Raw genomic sequence first — 17,214 nt, 5'->3', positions numbered from 1 at the left:
TAACACAGGGGTGATTACACATGTCCCGACGAATCGAATGCCAACGCAGTTCATCTTGTGTGACAGCTCTTCGCTCAGCTCACCTGCTCTCGCTGAGACGACAACAGAGGGGAGTTGTGGGGGGTAAATTGATCACTGCGATCGATATCAACCGGTGAAGCTATTGGCACTGCTGCTGCAGAAGAGGAGGCATCAGGAGTGCTTTGCCTTGTCTGTGATCTATCTATCTTTAGGCAGGAGCTAGGCATGGGATCAATATGCTACAGGCAGCTCATATTTCACTGGTGGTCAAGCAGAGATGAGAGGAGGTGGGAGGTGATGGGAAAGAGGACAAGTCTTCGCAAGGCCCCACAGGGGTCAATCCAGAGAGCAAATAGCGTGGAGCAGAAACAGGTGACATGGATGCAACCAAAGGTGAGAAAAGTAGAGAGAAGTTTGGTCGTGACGTCGGAGTCAATAGTGCAGCAGAGGCTTATATACGCTACACTAGGCAGCGCGGCCCGACAGCTTGTCGATTCAGTGAATTTATAATGAATGTTCTTTTATTCTCCTCTTTCTCTCTAACCTTTCTCTTCTCCTTTACTCCCTTTATCGCACCCTTCTCCCTCCCTCCTTCCTCTCCTCCTGTCACCTCCCTCCTCCACACGTTCGGAGCATCACTCCCACCCTCCCCTCCCTCCCTGTCACAGACTCATGTATCCTATCATCCTGAGAGTAAAAACAAAGAGTTGTGTGAAAGGCGCTTAGTCGCATTTCCTCCCACCCCTGCTGTTGCGGTGTCCTAATGATGCAAATGTTAGGCCGGCTAATGAGCAGGAGTTGTGTTTGGGCTGAAGTTTACCGCGCTGCTCGACCACCCTGTCTCATGAATATGAACATCACTGTGTCAGACTCAAGATGTGTGTTCCTCTCAGCTCACAATTAATGACCATTACAGATGGTGCTTTCTCAAGTTACTCAGAAGGAGGGGGAAAAAAAGCAAAGACAACTGTTGGTCTACAGCGGTGTCCAAAGGAGCAACTGGGCCTTTAAAACGAATATAATGAAAATTCAATGAAATAATTCAAATGTAAGCAATCTGCTCCATCTGATATAACACACACATGGTGTACACACACACACACACACACACACACACACACACACACACACAAGCAGAAAAGGTGTCTAAAAACTCCAGGTGGAACTCTGAACACCTTTTTACCTGCGCAAGTCACGTAACCTTTTGCCTCTGAGTTCACTCTGGCTGTCATCTAACACACATGCCTCTGAAGGAGAGTGAAGCCGATAGATGCTGGCTTCTGTGTTATTACAATAACCCTTATGGCTGCTTACATTTCTCTCTCTCCCCACATCGTCGCTTAATCCGCCGCGCTTTTGCCCTTCAGTTTTTCAAAGACAGCCTGCGGGCTAGAATTGCCCTTTGCTGACTTGTGGCTGACAGTGAATAAGTTCCCCTCTCGTCTCCTCCCTTTTATCTCTGATATCATACTCTGAGTGGGTCAAGATCAATGGTGCTCCCTGCAAATCTGCCCAGAATCCGGGGTGCTTCTCATTGACCTTAAAGTGGAGTAACTGAACAGTGTGACTCTCACCCAGCCAGCTTTCGTATTAACTTCCATGGATAACTTCACACGCGGCTCGCAGGGCTTTCGTCAAAAAGTCAAAGACCATGTTGCTGAACACCATTTTTTTTCCTTCTTGGCCATGAACTGCACGCTTTGCTCCTGACATGTAAGTGGTTAATGATCACAGGTACACATTGGGTGACAGGTGCACCTTGGGTAAAGCTGTCAAGCATATTGTAAGAGTTAAAAGGTAAAAGAAAAAGTCAATTAAGAAATAGTTCACAAGCCCACTACAATCTTTCAGAATGAACACACTTATTGAAAAGCTGACATGATGGGTGGTCCAATCTTGTGGAGAAACTTCTGTGATTGTTAATGCCACCTTGAGGTTTGTGAACAGTACATTGAGACTTACAGGAGTCGAGCATTTGAAGCACAAATGACAAAGTTCCCAATGACCAAGGACGCGCCGTGACAGGGTGATAAATGGCTTTACATGAAGGAACAGACAGGAATCTGGATGCTGCAAACTTCTCGACAACAACCGAAAGAGGTAGAAAAATCAATTTTAGGTATGGCATAGAATTAATGCGCTGTATTGACTGAACTGAGGTACAAAGTCTTCCTGAGGGATCGGCTATAATGTAAAAGCACCAGCACAAAGACAACGTCACAATAAATAACCATTGCATGTGTTCCGTGGAGGAACACATGAATAAATAACATGCCTTAAACAGAAAAAAATAAGAAATCCTCACATGCAGTGGAACATACTCTTGTGTATATCTTGTGACGCGCTGCATCAAGACAATGAAAGCGTGAGAAGCGATGTGTAAGTGATGCTACCGCTGTCCTCGGGCCTAATACAGATCAAGAAAGCAGAGGCAGCAGCCCGGGCCGGATCCAGCTGGGGCTCACATCCAACGGGATCCCGGAGAGACTCGCTTCAACAAGATGGATGACGAGCGCCGAGCTTCAAACTGGGCGCACTCAGCCCAGACATCATTGGGTCCGGGCTGAATAAAGAGGTGGTGGCCCCTCGCCTGCTCTGCCCTAACAGGAGGCGTTTCTAGCTGACAGCACCCCATAAATAACCCTGTCGGCGTGTCACTGGAAAAGAATACACTCACCTTAGCACACTCACTCAACGGGACCACGAGAGAGAGGTGAGAGGCAAGAATATAAGTGTGCGTTAATGACATGTTTTTTAGTTTTCGTTTTTGTTTTATCCTCCTTTTTTGTTGTTTTTGTGTCATTAACTTGAATCAGAAATATAATATTTGTGTTCAAATGAAAATATAAATTTACACCTAAATGTTATAAGAATAAATATGTATCTTTGTTGATCTCTGAGCATGCTGCAACCACAGTTTAATAGGCCTTAATTTGTATAGATTAATTTGTTGGCCGTCCTACACTAAACAGCATATATACTGCGATTGAACATGTCTTAAACTTGCAATCACTATATGACCAGTGAATAATGAGCATACTATATATATATATATATATATATATATATATATATATATATATATATATATATATATATATATATATATATATATATATATACAAGTTTTTGGTTCCTTGCAATTTCTACAAACAACCCCAAGAAGCCAGCACGTTAATATCTGAAGTCTCGACGTCATTTAAGCCAGTAAAGCAAATAATTTAGCCCGATTTATTGGAGCGACCGAAACTTAAAGCTTTCTAGTGACGTGCATGCGTCATGACGTCATGCGGAAGTAAGTCAGCCAAGATGGCAGCGTCCTTGACAGGCGTGTTGTGAATAGTACCAACATGCTCAGCGGTTGGAAATGCACGCGCAGTACGCCTGGCAGGACAAGACCGTGAGAGCGGAACATGGAGAGGCGCGAGCTCGTCGCGTCGCTGGTGGTAAACGTTTATTTTAATTATACATGTCTTGTTGCTCGTAGCTGAACTGAAGACATACTTTGAGCTAAAGTCTGCATGTTATGATTCTTTTCTACAAGTAAGACACAGGGAAGTTCATCTTTTTTTTTGCGACATGTGTGGTGACAGAAGCCAGGCTCGACCAGAAGGACCCGTGCAGCCTACTGCAGCCTCACCGGTTTAATGTGTCGTCTCAAGGGTCTCCGCTCCGCAACTACGGAAGCTCAAAGAATACAAACATAATCAGTGACTGAGATGACATTAGGCTCGTTCGTTAGAGCTGATTCTCGCCTTGAATCCTGACGAGAGCAGCGGCCGCTGCGGGAGGCGTTGACAACAAACTGCGATCAAGTCGGACAGTTTTCAGTTGCCTTCAAAGTATGAACAGGAAGTCACAGAAAAAACGACTTCCTGTTATTTCCGATCTTTAGACTACTTGTAGTTTACAGATCACGTTTGGATTTATTCAAATGTGATTTTATATATATATATATATATATATATATATATATATATATATATATATATATATATATATATATATATATATATATATATAGTGTGTGCGTGTAGCTTCATCCTTTGTTGTTTTTATGTGTGCCTGTGAAAAACATTATTACTGTTTTTAATATGTGTTAAATACGATTTTGTATTATAAACAACACAACATATTTTTTTTTTAATATTAAACCTGAAACTAATAGTCAACAATCAAGCATTAAGTATTACAACTACACATAAAATAAGGATGTTCTACAACATTGGTGTTTGCTGTCAGATCTAAGAGCCAATCAGCTCTCTGATGTGGTGACAGACAGGCTCCATCATGCGCTGGGCCAGGCAGTCGGTGGAGAGCTGCTGCAGCGCCTGGCTCTACGATCCACGGCTGCCTTGCTCTCGTGAGACTATCGTTGACCATGTGTGCATGACATTAGAACAAGCTGCGAGCAAGTCGAACACAAATCTAACCGGCATAACCCACACAATAATCCCCGAATAACCCACACAATAATAATGTCTCGCTACAGAGCGCTGTACACCAAAACCACCAGACACAGGAACAGCTTCTTCCCACTGGCCGTCAGTCTGATAAACAATTGAACTATTAAGCAGTCAACTGCACTATCTGCACTTTCTGGACAACTTTTTACTGTTTTTCTGTTTTCTTAATGTCTTTTTTTGTCTTTTATATTAATCTTTTGTATGTAAGTACGAAGAGCAAAGATACATTTACATGGCCATTAAAGCTGATTCTGATTCTGACAGATTAAAGCCACTTAAATTGATTTTGAAATGCAAAACGTAATGATCATTGTTTAAACTGTGATGCATCGTTACAGATTAAACTACTCATCAGTATATAAATTAGCTCTCCCGTCGGTATCGCTCATAGCTGCAGCAGATGTGTACCTTCTGCAAACTACCCAGACAGCAGCCCGAATAACCAGCTAGGGAACTGAGTGTGGTGGCATTTAGGCTGAAGAGGCAGACACGTCCCTCAGAATATGAAGACCAAAACACATTCATGTGTCACGAGACACAAACATTGTATTTTTCATCTCACGTTTTGTCTGCAAAATGTGTGAAAGAGGCAACAACTAACACGTTATGTTTATCAATAATTTTATCAGATGATAACATGTGAGTGGTGTGTATCCAAAACAAAAAGTTAATTCACGCAAGTAAAGTAGAAGATCTGAATATGTGCTACGCCACACAGCGTTCAGTGCATTGTGTCTCACAGAGTATTTGTCTCTCCAGGCAGGCGGCTGTGCGGGGATGTGCGTGGACCTGACGCTCTTCCCCCTGGACACCGTTAAGACGAGACTGCAGAGTCAGCAGGGCTTCTACAAAGCGGGGGGCTTCAGGGGTATCTACGCTGGAGTCCCATCTGCTGCAATCGGCTCCTTCCCCAATGGTACGTATTTCGTATGAAGGTCCACCGCTCAGTGTTGCTTGTGATTGATGCTCTTCCCAAACACCCGGGATTAACCCTTTGTGCGTGGAGATCTGACCTTGCACCGCTTCATATCCATGATAGTGTCCGTTTGGGTTCGATGGGGAGAGCCTCTTTTAGCTGTTACACACACACATTCTTTTTCTGCTCACATCACAGTGAAAATGAGTTTGAGCGCCACATTGTGTATTTTTTGTCAGTTTGTTGGCAGGCGTTCAGCTTTTGGTCTCACAATTATAAGAGTCCTGTTCTTTATTTATTTCTTCATGAGATCATCCTCACTGACTCTTTACTTAAGATAATTTATAAGACGACAAGAATAACGAGGACCTGGATTTTTAGATTGTCTTTTTTTCAGAATATAATTTATGAGAGTCAGATTAATATGGTGGAGCCTTAAAATGATTGATGCACTAAGGCTCCTCTTCAAATGGTTTTAAATGTAGCTGCCTCAACAAGATTGCTTCGTGACTAGACTGCTCAAACCCCAAATCTTGATCAGCCCTTTTGTAGGCAGCCGATCGTCTGCTGGAAGCATCAACACATCCAACACTTGAGTCTCAGTTTCGAAACAGCATTGCATTCATGAACTAACTTTTTCAATCTGTACTATTGCAAATGCACCAAGTCAGTCTTTTCAAGTAGACCTTTGAATGGAATAAGTTGTAAATACCCTATATTTTTTAAAGAATCACTTTGGATTGATGCTACTCTATTTGATTACTAAAGGGTCAGAGGGAACGATAACCAGGACATGTTCAAGCCGGATGTTGTTGGTTTGAATATAATGCAATGAGACTACTGACCGAAAGAACCAAACTCTATCAGCATGACACACATTTAACTTTCTTAGTTTTTAGCCCAATCTCTCTTGCATACACACACACACACACACACACGCACATCCCCCACACACCTCTGTTTCTCCCGTGTCAGTGGTAGTGAGGGATATTAATTGCTGTATGCTGGTTGACTAATGGGCCTTAAATGGCTGTGGTTCTGCTTGATTTCAGCCGCTGCTTTCTTTGTCACCTACGAATGCACAAAGTCCCTGCTCGGCTCTGGTGGGGCGCTGGTGGCGCCGCACGTGGCACCTGTCACTCACATGCTGGCCGCCTCCCTGGGAGAAATAGTAAGTCTTCCTCTCGTCCCCATTCTCCCAACTTTTGCCTACTTTTTGTTTGGACTTCGACCCCACTTTCTGTCTGCCGGCACACTTTGAACTCATGTGAATTTGGTTTCGCCTAATTCATTCGTAGTTGTCCCAATCCTAGAAGGCCAGCTGCCTCACAACTGTTTACAGCTGCCCCTCTTTGTTCCTTTCCCACCACTGTTAACTTTAAAGTCTGTTAACTTTATTGCCTTTCAAATTTCACAGACCACAATTAAAGGGGGCAGAAGGGAGTGGTGGTGGTGGTGAGTATGCGGTTTTGGCTGTAGGCTCTGGGGTCCAGCAGGTTGCGTTCAGGGGGCTTCGTCAGGACTGTCCTAGCATTTCTCCCACTAGCTGGGTAAATAAGATGTCTTTACTGCCTATTTACTCATCTACTTTCCCAGCTCGGGCCCCCAGACTCTGCCATCTTCGTCTGGGGAATTCAGGCTTGAAACCAACACGGTGTAGCGTAATTTCCTCGGTCCATCCCGTCCCAATCACTCGCAGTGAACCACAGAATCTGAGCCCTATGGGGGCCACGAGTACTCACTTTGGCATGAAGGGGGGTAGAGGAATGGGGGGGAAGAGGAATGCCCCCTGCTACACCATCATGGCTTTCTTCAAAATACTATGTCTTTGGTATTCATGGCTTTTGGATGGGATGTGATTTAGCCAAGTTTTGCATGTTTATGAAATGGAATTGTTCCACAGGGAAAGGTGGTCACCGCGCTCGAGGTTATCGGCGTCTTGGCGTTTCATAGCGGTAAAAAAGGGGTCACGCGTTACTCTTCTATTAACGCAAATTAAATAAGGGTTGTTTTGTTTTCATCCTACACTTGTCCCTATCAGCGTATCAGAGAATGCAGAGATGGAAGAGAGTAGCTATTAGCAGTTTTCTCTCCACGGCACAGTCAAGATGAGCGTGAAAGGTGAGGCCGAGGTTGTGGCTTCCTTTAACCCCTTTCTCCCGCTGTTCTGGATTTAAGCACATCAAAGGCACAAATCCTCGGAGCGCAGCAGAGCAGAGCAGGGGGCGGCGGTATCCCACTGCAATCTGGCAACTGGATACGTCTTGTTCAAATGGAGTAATCTTCAGGCTTAGCCATGAAAGGCCTAACCTGGTGCTGCCCCGAGTGCTGTGCTGGGCCTATACAGCCGCACTGTGATGCAATCGCCCTCTCAGTCACTATTGTTTTATTAACTTTATGTCTAGTTATGTCTCCTTCTGAAAACCAGTCGTTAGTTCATTGATCAGTCAGTCGATTGATAGAAAAGTCATTTCATACCTTTTTTTTTCTTTGACGCGCACAGACAATTTGAGAGCTCACCAAGGATTTTGGAGAAAATTTTGACGCTGTTTTTAAAACTATTTTCTAACATTTTATAGAAAAATGGTTCTCGAAAGACTAATTTAAACAATTGATAGTTGCGGCCCAAGTTTAGTTTCTTCCTCATTTTGAGTCCTTTTTTCACATACACATGGTATTTTCTTTCACATGGTATATTGCATTTTGTTTTTTGGATTGTGTATTAGTGTCTTAGTCGGTTGCTTTGTGACAGGTGGAATGTGAATCTCACATTTATATGATTTTAGGGATTTATGGGCCATTTTTTTAAATGGCAACTCCCATTCTGGGTAGAGGCAGCTAAATGTTGATGTTGAGAGAAAGATGTGATTCTGTGAGGTACCTGCTCAGTTCACTGTGTTTGCCATACAGGTTTAAGCCACCATTATTCCCTTGAGTCCTTCTAATGCTCTGAAAGCAGACTATTGTCTCACCTGCTGCGTCCCCATCATCTACTATGTGACTGTAAAGTTTGTGCTGTGTTATAAGTGCAGAATGGGACGTTTATAGTTATCTTTATTTATGTTTTTTTTTAAACCACACAGACGCAAAGATTTTCCATTTTATTTTCAGGCTTAATCTGTACTTGTCTGGCTTTATTACCTCTGAAGATAATACTCAGTCATTGTGTTGCTCCATAGAACGAACAAACACACACACACACACACACACACACACACACACACACACACACACACACACACACACACACTGTGTTATTCTTACCTCAGTCCAAATCTAAGTAGTTGAACACAAACTACATTGTCAACATGTTTTCATCATGTTTCTCTGTTGCTCTTCCACCTCTCTCGCTTTCTCTCTTGCTCGCTCGCTGGGAGCAGCTGGCTGTGGGCAGGTTTTGACACACAGGAAACTGAACGAGTAAGATGCAACTTGTTCTTTGGTCCTCGTCTGACTTGCCCATTCCACCTCTTAATCAGCCAACCATCCTTTCCTCAGGAGTCCATTTGGTCGTGTTTTACTGTTTCCACTCAGCAGCATTCACCGCAGAAGCTTTATGGTGCCTATTTCTTTGCTAATCCTGTCCCCAAGCCTCCATCTATCTGTGATGTGCTCGACTTGGCACAAACTCACTAGATGCGGACTTCAGTCAAAGTGTATTATGGTCATTCCAGCGGGAGTTGTAGCACAGCATTTATACTGCAATAAGTAGGAGAGGGAAATTGAAAGAAATAAAAGAAAACACTTCTTCTACGCACTTCAATCAAAGTCATATTTGTCCTTATAGTGGAGCCTTTGGTTTAACAGATGTTCTTCCAGGGGAATATGGAATGGTTGGGCATAAAAAGTAAGGGACAATCTGCATATGTGAGAATTATAATTTACAGGAATCATTATCGTCATAATTAAGTTTCAAAGTTCATGACCTAAATAAGCTCCTTCATTAGATTCAGGATCACTGGTGGTGGAACTATGCACTTTTACAAATACAGATATAAAGCAGAACTGTCCAACAGCTGATTGATGGTGGTCTTCAAATATCCCATCCCTTTTTCTATGAACCTATTTAACAGTCAACAGTCAACAGGACAGAGAGGAGGACGGTCATACGCTGCAGAGAGAAAGAACGAGAGAGGGTCAGGACAATGAGAGAAACCCCCCCTCCGTCCCCGTCAGAAGCATCCTGGTGTTTGGGTGAGTGCGGTGTTAGGACGCTCTCATAAAGAATGTGTAAGCTGATGGCGTCTGTCAGGCTCTAGCAGGCTGTTATCCAGCCATTAGATCAGATTTATCTTCATTCCCATTCGCTCGACGTCTGCCCTGAAAGCTCATTTGTCAAGGCCAGGCGGCAGGTTTTTTCTCGCATCTATAACCCCCACCACACCACCACCACCACCACATCTGCAGGAGGATGTACTGGAAAATACAGTGTGACATGATAAGACGTGGGGGGACAGCGAGGAGGGGAGGGAGCAGAAGGGAGGAGTTTCGCAGGGTAGAAACTGGCAGCCACTTAACTTGGCACTGAGAAATAATCCATGCATCGCCTTCGAGCAGCGCCACGCTCTGTGATTTATTGGCTGTTGTTTCAAAGTTGGAGACACTCAGTGTCCTCATCTCTTCCTTCTTTCTTCCTGACCTTTTTTCATTCCTTCCTTCCTTTTTTGTCGACCCGTATTTCAGTCTTTCTTGGTCCTGTGCTGTTTTTCTAGGACTGGGCGTGTGATCAAAAATCCAGAAAAGTAATGATAATTACTGGTTCATGAGATAAAGATTTCACACAGGCTTTACTTTATTGTATTTGACTTGACATTTAGTGGGCAGGCACTATTCCCCACTATAGATGAGTGTAACAGTGCTTTAAAGCATGTTAACGCCCACTTCTTGTGTCATAATCAATACCAGCTTACTTAGTTTATTAGTTTGAGCATCGTTAAAGTGAAACTTAGTTCAGGGACATTCCCCCAGATGTTTCTACATGCAACTGCTGCATTTTGCATCTGCTGATTGATTGGGTAGAGGGGCTCCGTCCATGATGGAGTGCCGTCCGTCTTCTTACCTCGTTGTCTGTCGGTGCTGGAAATTGAAAACACGCTCTGTCATAAGGATTAACACAAACAGGCCAAGGGAAACAGAAAGGCTCCAATCACAGGCAATCGGCCTCCTAATTAACGCTGCTTGACGAATCCAACGGCTTGTAAATAAAGATCAATAGTTCCAGGAGTTTAAAAGACCGCCAGTGGTTTGTTATACACTTACTATCCGAGCAAAGCATCGAGAATGAAAGGCGAGCAGAGCAGGTGAAGAGACTGGCGTCCCTCCACTAAACACAAGGTTACACTCCTGACTTGAGGGACACCTACTTGACCTAAATAATTCACTCTTTCTTTTTTGCTTCAGTCATATTGCATCATGCACCACTCCGATTCATCAACAAGTTCCCCCCATTTTTATTTTCTTCCCCTGCCGTTTTCAGAGACCTAAAATGGCCTCAGAGGCAGCACACTTTATCTTCTATCCACTCAACATCATTCTCCCCACCTCTAGGTGCGCAAATTACTCCCAAATAAACAATGTCCCTAATTTATTTGGTATAATCTTTGGCTCATTCTGCCTTCCTCTCTGCAGTGACAGGAGAGGAAAGGCCGTCTCATCTCCAGGCCCCCCATCCAATTACGTCAGTAATTACTTGTCATAGCCACTTTCTTTCCATTTAGCTCCCTTATTCTGGTCCTTTGGAGAATTGGTTTGGGGAAAACATGATGTACAATGTATTAGAAATGGTAAGTTGACCAAAGGGAGGGCAAATGAGATCTCCGAGACGGATGCAGCCAGCTTAGTTATTGCTGCGAGGCGATGCAGGGGGATGTTTGGCCACTTGGTGGTGCTGTTGCACCACGCTGAGGTTTGCAGCTAGACTTTGGTCCTGCTCACCTGAAATACTAGTAAGAATTGGCTTGAATTCTTCATCGGTGCTCATTGAAGTCTTTATGTTTCTGCTCTTATGTACAGATAATGAAGTGTTTGCGCTTATTGTGTCTTGAAAATAAGAACTGGCATTTGGCTGCAGCAGAAGTCATGCATTGAAGGTCAAAGCAAAGCTGAGAAATGGAGCCAATAATAAAGAATACTTAGGAGATGCAGAGCTAGAGCTGTGCCTGTATGTCTGTGAAGTCTTTATAGCTCAGTCTGTGAATTCACTTGACTTCCAGGTCTGCAACGTATCCCTTCTCCTTTTGTGCTCCACATATATTCACATTCTTGCTCATAAGGTGTCCTTGGTGTCTGGCAGAGGAGATGAGTGGCTGACAGACGTGAGCCCTCTAACAGCTGTTAGAGGGCTCACGAGAGCCTTTACCTCCAGGGCTCACCGCCTCTAAAACCTCTGGACGTCAAATCAGTATGGATGAACGTCAAATCAGTATGGATAGCTGAATGGAGAAGGAGCCACGCAGGACAGGGGGAGCATTTTACCTTTATTGCAGTGCCAACATCAGTCCTCCTCTTTGCTCTACTCCGCTCATAACGCTGCTGTGGCGAACTGGCACCGGCAGACTGGCATCTGTATGACCAAGGGGAGCCCCAGCGAGGGGGCGGCTCACCAATCGCTCCGTAAGATTGCTCGCCGTGAGCCGGTATTTCCGCTCCAATGCAGGATAAATGGGAAATCAAGTCACCAGGTGGGCAGCAGTGCCCGGCTGCCCACCCGCCTGCCTACCTGCCAGGTGCCTGCCTTTAGGGCGATGGGAGTTATGAAGCATAAATATTCATGTCTATCTTCACTAGCTGTTGGCAGTCCATATTTTTGTTGACATATGGTGGATGGGTTTGCAACTTGTAGCTGGTAGTGTGGTTACTGAGGTGTGCGTGTGTGTCAGCCTGGATCTATCGGTGTGTTTGATGGCAGTTCATGTTCTTTGGACGCAGATACACAGTCAGCCTGCTGACCTTTTTTCTTTTTTCTTTTTTTTTACCTGTTGCTCAGATGTCATGTCTGCTGTGTGTACTGTTTGTTAATTGGCCCGGTTGGATGTTCACTGAAGTCCTTGTTAGCCTGCCAGCTCGATGTAAAGGCTCAGGCCGCGCCACACCATGGCCACCTGTAAAGATACACAGGCTAGTAGCACGTACAGCAACAGGGGCTGGGGTCTCTGCTGACGCACCCACACAATGTGGCTATCAAAAGTCCTTTTAGAAGCAAATGTAGTACTGTAGGTTGTGATGGTAAGCAATGCAACACAGTTTACCCCCGCTCTTTCCGTCCCATAGGTGGCGTGTCTGATCCGGGTGCCCACGGAGGTGGTCAAGCAGAGGACCCAGGCTTCCCCCTCATCCTCCACCTACCGCATGCTGCTGGCGACACTCGCAGAAGAGGTACACAGCAGAGGCACTTAGTAGAGAAATCTGGTTTATTACCACTTTGATTCATCTTTTTTTGTTTTGTTTTTGAGCCATCGCTCTTAAAACCATCCGACAAGTGGTCGAAGCGTAACAACACCATAACCCGGCTCTCTGCACTTGTGTCAATGAGTAAAATGTAAGGCATGATCATGAAAATAAACACTGTGTTATAATAAGATGGAATTATTTATTGTCAAATAACAATTTTTCTCCCCGTATTGTTATTTCGCAGATTTATTTGAAAATGATTATATAATGTTGAACTTGGCACGTAAAAATACATAAAGTCAGGGTTTCATACAGAAAAGCCTTTTTGGTATGTATTGTTTGTCTGTGGTTGTAATGAAAGTGTGCTCTGTTCCGTTGTCTCTCATCAGGGTGTCCGAGGCTTGTACAGAGGATACGGGAGTACGGTCCTCAGAGAGGTACGATAACTTCAAGTGTTTTTTTTTTTTCCTCCCTCACCTACGGTTAATCTCAACCAATAAGATCACACACTGGTTATGTTTGGCTTTGGCAAAGTTTAGTTTGAGGTAATTGCAAAGCTCATCTCACAGCTTCTTCATCAATTTCAACAGTTTATTCTAAAGACAATTATCAGACTCCTTAAAGGCTGTGTAGGGAATTCAGCTGAAGGAATATTAAGGCTTTACATTCCTCTGACTGAAGACATTTTAATTTCTCTCGGGCTCTATTGAGGTAGGAAATATTGATTTACAAATTAGTTTTTTTATCCCATTCAATTACGTATGCCTATTAGAAGTACATCTGATTAATTAATGCATTTAGTTGCATTATAATAGCAAAACCAAACACGGATAAATGAGCTTCGGGCTTCACCCTTGATGGCCGCTCACCTTCATGTGAATGCAGAAGCCGCTCGACTTCTTTGATTCATGATCTTCCGTTTAATTGCACCTGCAGTGCGTGATAATGCAAAATGAATGTGGCAAAAGCTGTGGAGATCTCTCACTCGCCTCGCCTGCCAGCTTTCAACAGAAGTGGAAAAGCAAATGAGAAAGGGGGGCATAGATGAAGAAAGAAGTGTATGAAGGTGACACTTGTCTTTCCATCCTTTTTTCCATCTTTTTTCGGGGAGGCGGGTGAGGGTGTAATCGAGTCCCCTCCGCTGTGCTAGCCTGTACTTATTTTCTGCCTCACTAAACTGATGTTATTCACGCAAATTCCATCTGGACAGCCGGGGAAAAAAAGGACAACAAGACACTGTGATTTCTCCGAGGGGCTCTGAATAAATGAATACATTTGGAGGCTGGCGCACGGCCTGTGTGCATACTAACGCTGGCAGATGAAACGCACCGGTGGCGGCAGGGATTTTGGGGCGCTGGAACAGCAAGGGATGCTCCGCGGTGATTGGCTTTGACGTGTGTCGGGAAGGTAATTCATTTTCTCTTGGCCTCCTTCGCTATCTGCCTATCTACCTCCTTTGGACAAGCGACCCTGTCAAGATAAGTTTGTTTATGTGGCGTGGCGTTGGGCCGCCCCTCCTTCACTGGCCCACTAATTAGGGTCCTCTCCGTGCTGTACATTCATCAGGGTTCAGAAAGCATTTCTGATGGGCATGATATGACATTAGTGCAGGATGTGTGAGGATCGACCGCGGCCCGGTTGAGGGCGGGCTGCTGGCCTGGGTTTGGACGTTGGAGTGGAGGTGTGACTGATTGGGTGATCCGGTTCACATTGTGGCAACGACCCACAAACCCAGATCACCAAGAACCAGTTTCAAACAGTTCTGGTGGACTTCACACAACACAATGCCCCAAGTCGTATTCAGCCACCATATCTGAACTATTGACTAATAGACGATAAATTATTTTTCTTCTTTTCCACCACATAATCTCTCCTGTGGTCACCATCTCCTTGAGAGCAACTGTCAGGTTGTCTGCTGAATCCGCACCTTTTGCGTTCCAGCTGAACAGAGCATGAAATCCATTAGATGCAGTTTGCGGTGAATAAAATTGAGCTGTGAAAAATGACTTAATTCAACTTTTACAAAAACACAGGCTTGTTAATGACCATCAGCCTGACTGTTATTGTCAGTAGAGTGCAGTTGTGTAAAGTCCCACATTTGAGCTCTATTGTTAATCAGTTGTTAATTGTTGTCAATTTATGAAAGCACAATTAACCCAGACTCTGTTTATATTTAATCATCAGGTAATACCATTTTCACAGGACACCACAAGCTTCTCCTCTTCAATAGTACCACCTTCCTTCACTAGATGGCATGCTAAGATTGCGACTGTTTTTGATGTGTGCCGTTTGACTTTCTCTCATTTTACGTTTGTACACCCCCCATCACACCAATCCACTTTTATGGCATTTATGAGCATCAGTCACTGCACTGAAAATGATGGCCTTTTTTTCTTTTCCTTTTTAATGGCGAGTCCTGTATTTTTCTGATCTAAAGCGCTTGTGAGGTGATCTTGGATTTGATCTAAACTGCTCCAATTTGAGTTTGAGTAATGAGCCTGAGATGGGTTATTAGATAGTCATTTAGGGTGGCGCTGGTATGGGGGCTGCGTGGGGATATGTGTAAGTGAAGCTGACAGCGTCTGACACAGTCGACTGAAGAACCTGGAACATCGGCTGATTGACTGCAGCATACGGCCACGCTAAATGTATCTCTCATACTTGTGCTCTTTCACCTACTCACTCTGAAAGCCACTTTATTTAAATCCATTTTACACGTTTAAGTGGGTAAGCACTCCGACAGGAAGGTAATTGAGCTCGCTAAATGAGACTGAACAGTTCATTAATGAAAAAAGAAAACCTTTTACTGGTGTTATGTATATTTTTCCTCAGCCTTAATGTTTCTCCACCCCAACAGCTTGGACCTGGCAACCTGAGGTATAAGATCTGGCTGTAGGGCTTATGAAACACCTCTCCATCCAGGTTCCTCCCCACCACATCTCCGCTTCCTCTCGGTCCTTCTCTTCAATCCCCAGTTGATCCCTTCTCTGCTTCCTCCATCAGGGGGCTTAGCTGAAAGAAAGACTTGCTGAATTGGATTTTAACTGCTACCAACAGGCTAAATTACCAAAGCACAGCGAGGGCTGACTTTGAGCTACAGAGGGGTGGGTGAAAAATAAAAAGACCATCATCAAGTGTCTTAGTCAGACAATCCTCCAGACCTGCTTCAGTGCTTCTTGTCAGATTTGTAACTCTTAATTGAGCTGTGGATTTTTTTTCTTGATTGCCTAATTAATCATTTGAGCCATTACATATAAAAACAAAAAGGCCATCACAATGTCTCAAAGCCCAAGTTGACATAGGCGAGTGGTTTGTATTGCCAGACTAAGTCCAAAACCCAAAGGGGAGTATTGGTAATATTCATCCCGTTAGAGTAGTTTGCAGGTCGAGCCGACCCAACCTGAGAAGACTATTTCCTTCTGAAGCCACAGGGAACGCTTTCTCTTCGTCACTGGCCGACCACCAATGCTTTACCACACGCGTCACATCAGCGGAGCGATAGTTGACTCCCGCCGCCACGCCGGATGACTGGCTGCACCTGTCCTTCACAATGGGTCCATGTACTTATTTTACACTCCCCCTACTGCGGTGGACATTTGCTCGATGGCTTCTGCTGCAAATCTTAACTAAAGCTCAGGAACCCTCCAAAGATCAACACATGGGGAAAGCTCGGTTGTTGCATTGTGTACATTGAGTTATAAGGAGTCTGTACAGAGCGGCGAGGGGGAATTGTTTCCTTCCTCTGCTAGGACGCTAAGATTGAAACTGAATCAACAGGCGTGCAGCATAGCAGAGCTAACCCCTGCATGGCCCTTTTTCTGGAAAGGAGCCACTTTTCACTGTCTGTGACGCAAACTCAAAAGGGAGAGGTGAGGGGAATCGCTCTCATATCCTGTCTCGGTGCGCACTGATCCACAGAGGCTGGTGTTTATACACCCTCATATGACTAAGAGCAAGCACGGGAGAGACGGAGCAGACGGAGGCACGGGCGGGGGAATCAGAACGTGTGACGGAGCGGAGGCTTCCTCCTGCTTTGTGTTTCAAGTTGGACCTCGTCGGAGCAGCTGCCATCCGTCTCTCAGAGCCAGACAGCAAACCAACTCTTCTAAATGGTGTCAACACCTTAAAAAGGCTTAACAGAACTGGATTTAATGAACTGGAAAATGTCTCAAGAGCACACCGTTAAAAAGAGGAGATAATTAAGTAGACTGTCTAGCAGCGTGGTGACTCCTCCTGAATTTTGGACTGATTTGACGCGCCTTTTTAATTGTGTGGCTGTTACAGAATAAGATGTATATCAGCGCCTGCAGGCTGCCAATGACATGGAGTCTGGCTCTGCTGGGTCCAGAAATGGAGGTGAAGGTTTTTAAAGACTACCAGCTACTGGTGCTGCCTTATCTGTTGACACTGATCAATGAGTAG

General features: G+C 44.5%; 1 protein-coding gene across 3 annotated transcripts in view; it reads left to right on the top strand.

The window, feature by feature from the left end:
• Window positions 1–3,326: 3,326 nt before the first annotated feature.
• Window positions 3,327–17,214, top strand: part of slc25a26 (solute carrier family 25 member 26) — a 43,239-nt gene continuing 29,351 nt past the window's right edge. For all 3 annotated transcript variants that reach the window (XR_011078566.1, XR_011078565.1, XM_068593588.1), the window contains exons 1-5: window positions 3,327–3,467; window positions 5,247–5,403; window positions 6,456–6,574; window positions 12,673–12,777; window positions 13,182–13,229. Coding sequence is in view for 1 of the 3 variants with exons in the window: in XM_068593588.1 (XP_068449689.1) it covers window positions 3,435–3,467; window positions 5,247–5,403; window positions 6,456–6,574; window positions 12,673–12,777; window positions 13,182–13,229 (462 nt within the window). In the remaining 2 variants the exon portion in view is untranslated. The remainder of the gene's footprint in view (window positions 3,468–5,246; window positions 5,404–6,455; window positions 6,575–12,672; window positions 12,778–13,181; window positions 13,230–17,214) is intronic.

Source organism: Clinocottus analis, unplaced genomic scaffold (assembly GCF_023055335.1).
Source record: "Clinocottus analis isolate CAN_PGR_092001 unplaced genomic scaffold, fCliAna1.0.p SCAF_3, whole genome shotgun sequence".
In the NCBI taxonomy this organism is placed as follows: Eukaryota; Metazoa; Chordata; class Actinopteri; order Perciformes; family Cottidae; genus Clinocottus; species Clinocottus analis.
Note: the sequence above shows the minus strand (reverse complement) of the source record. Positions and strands in the feature narration are given on the sequence as shown.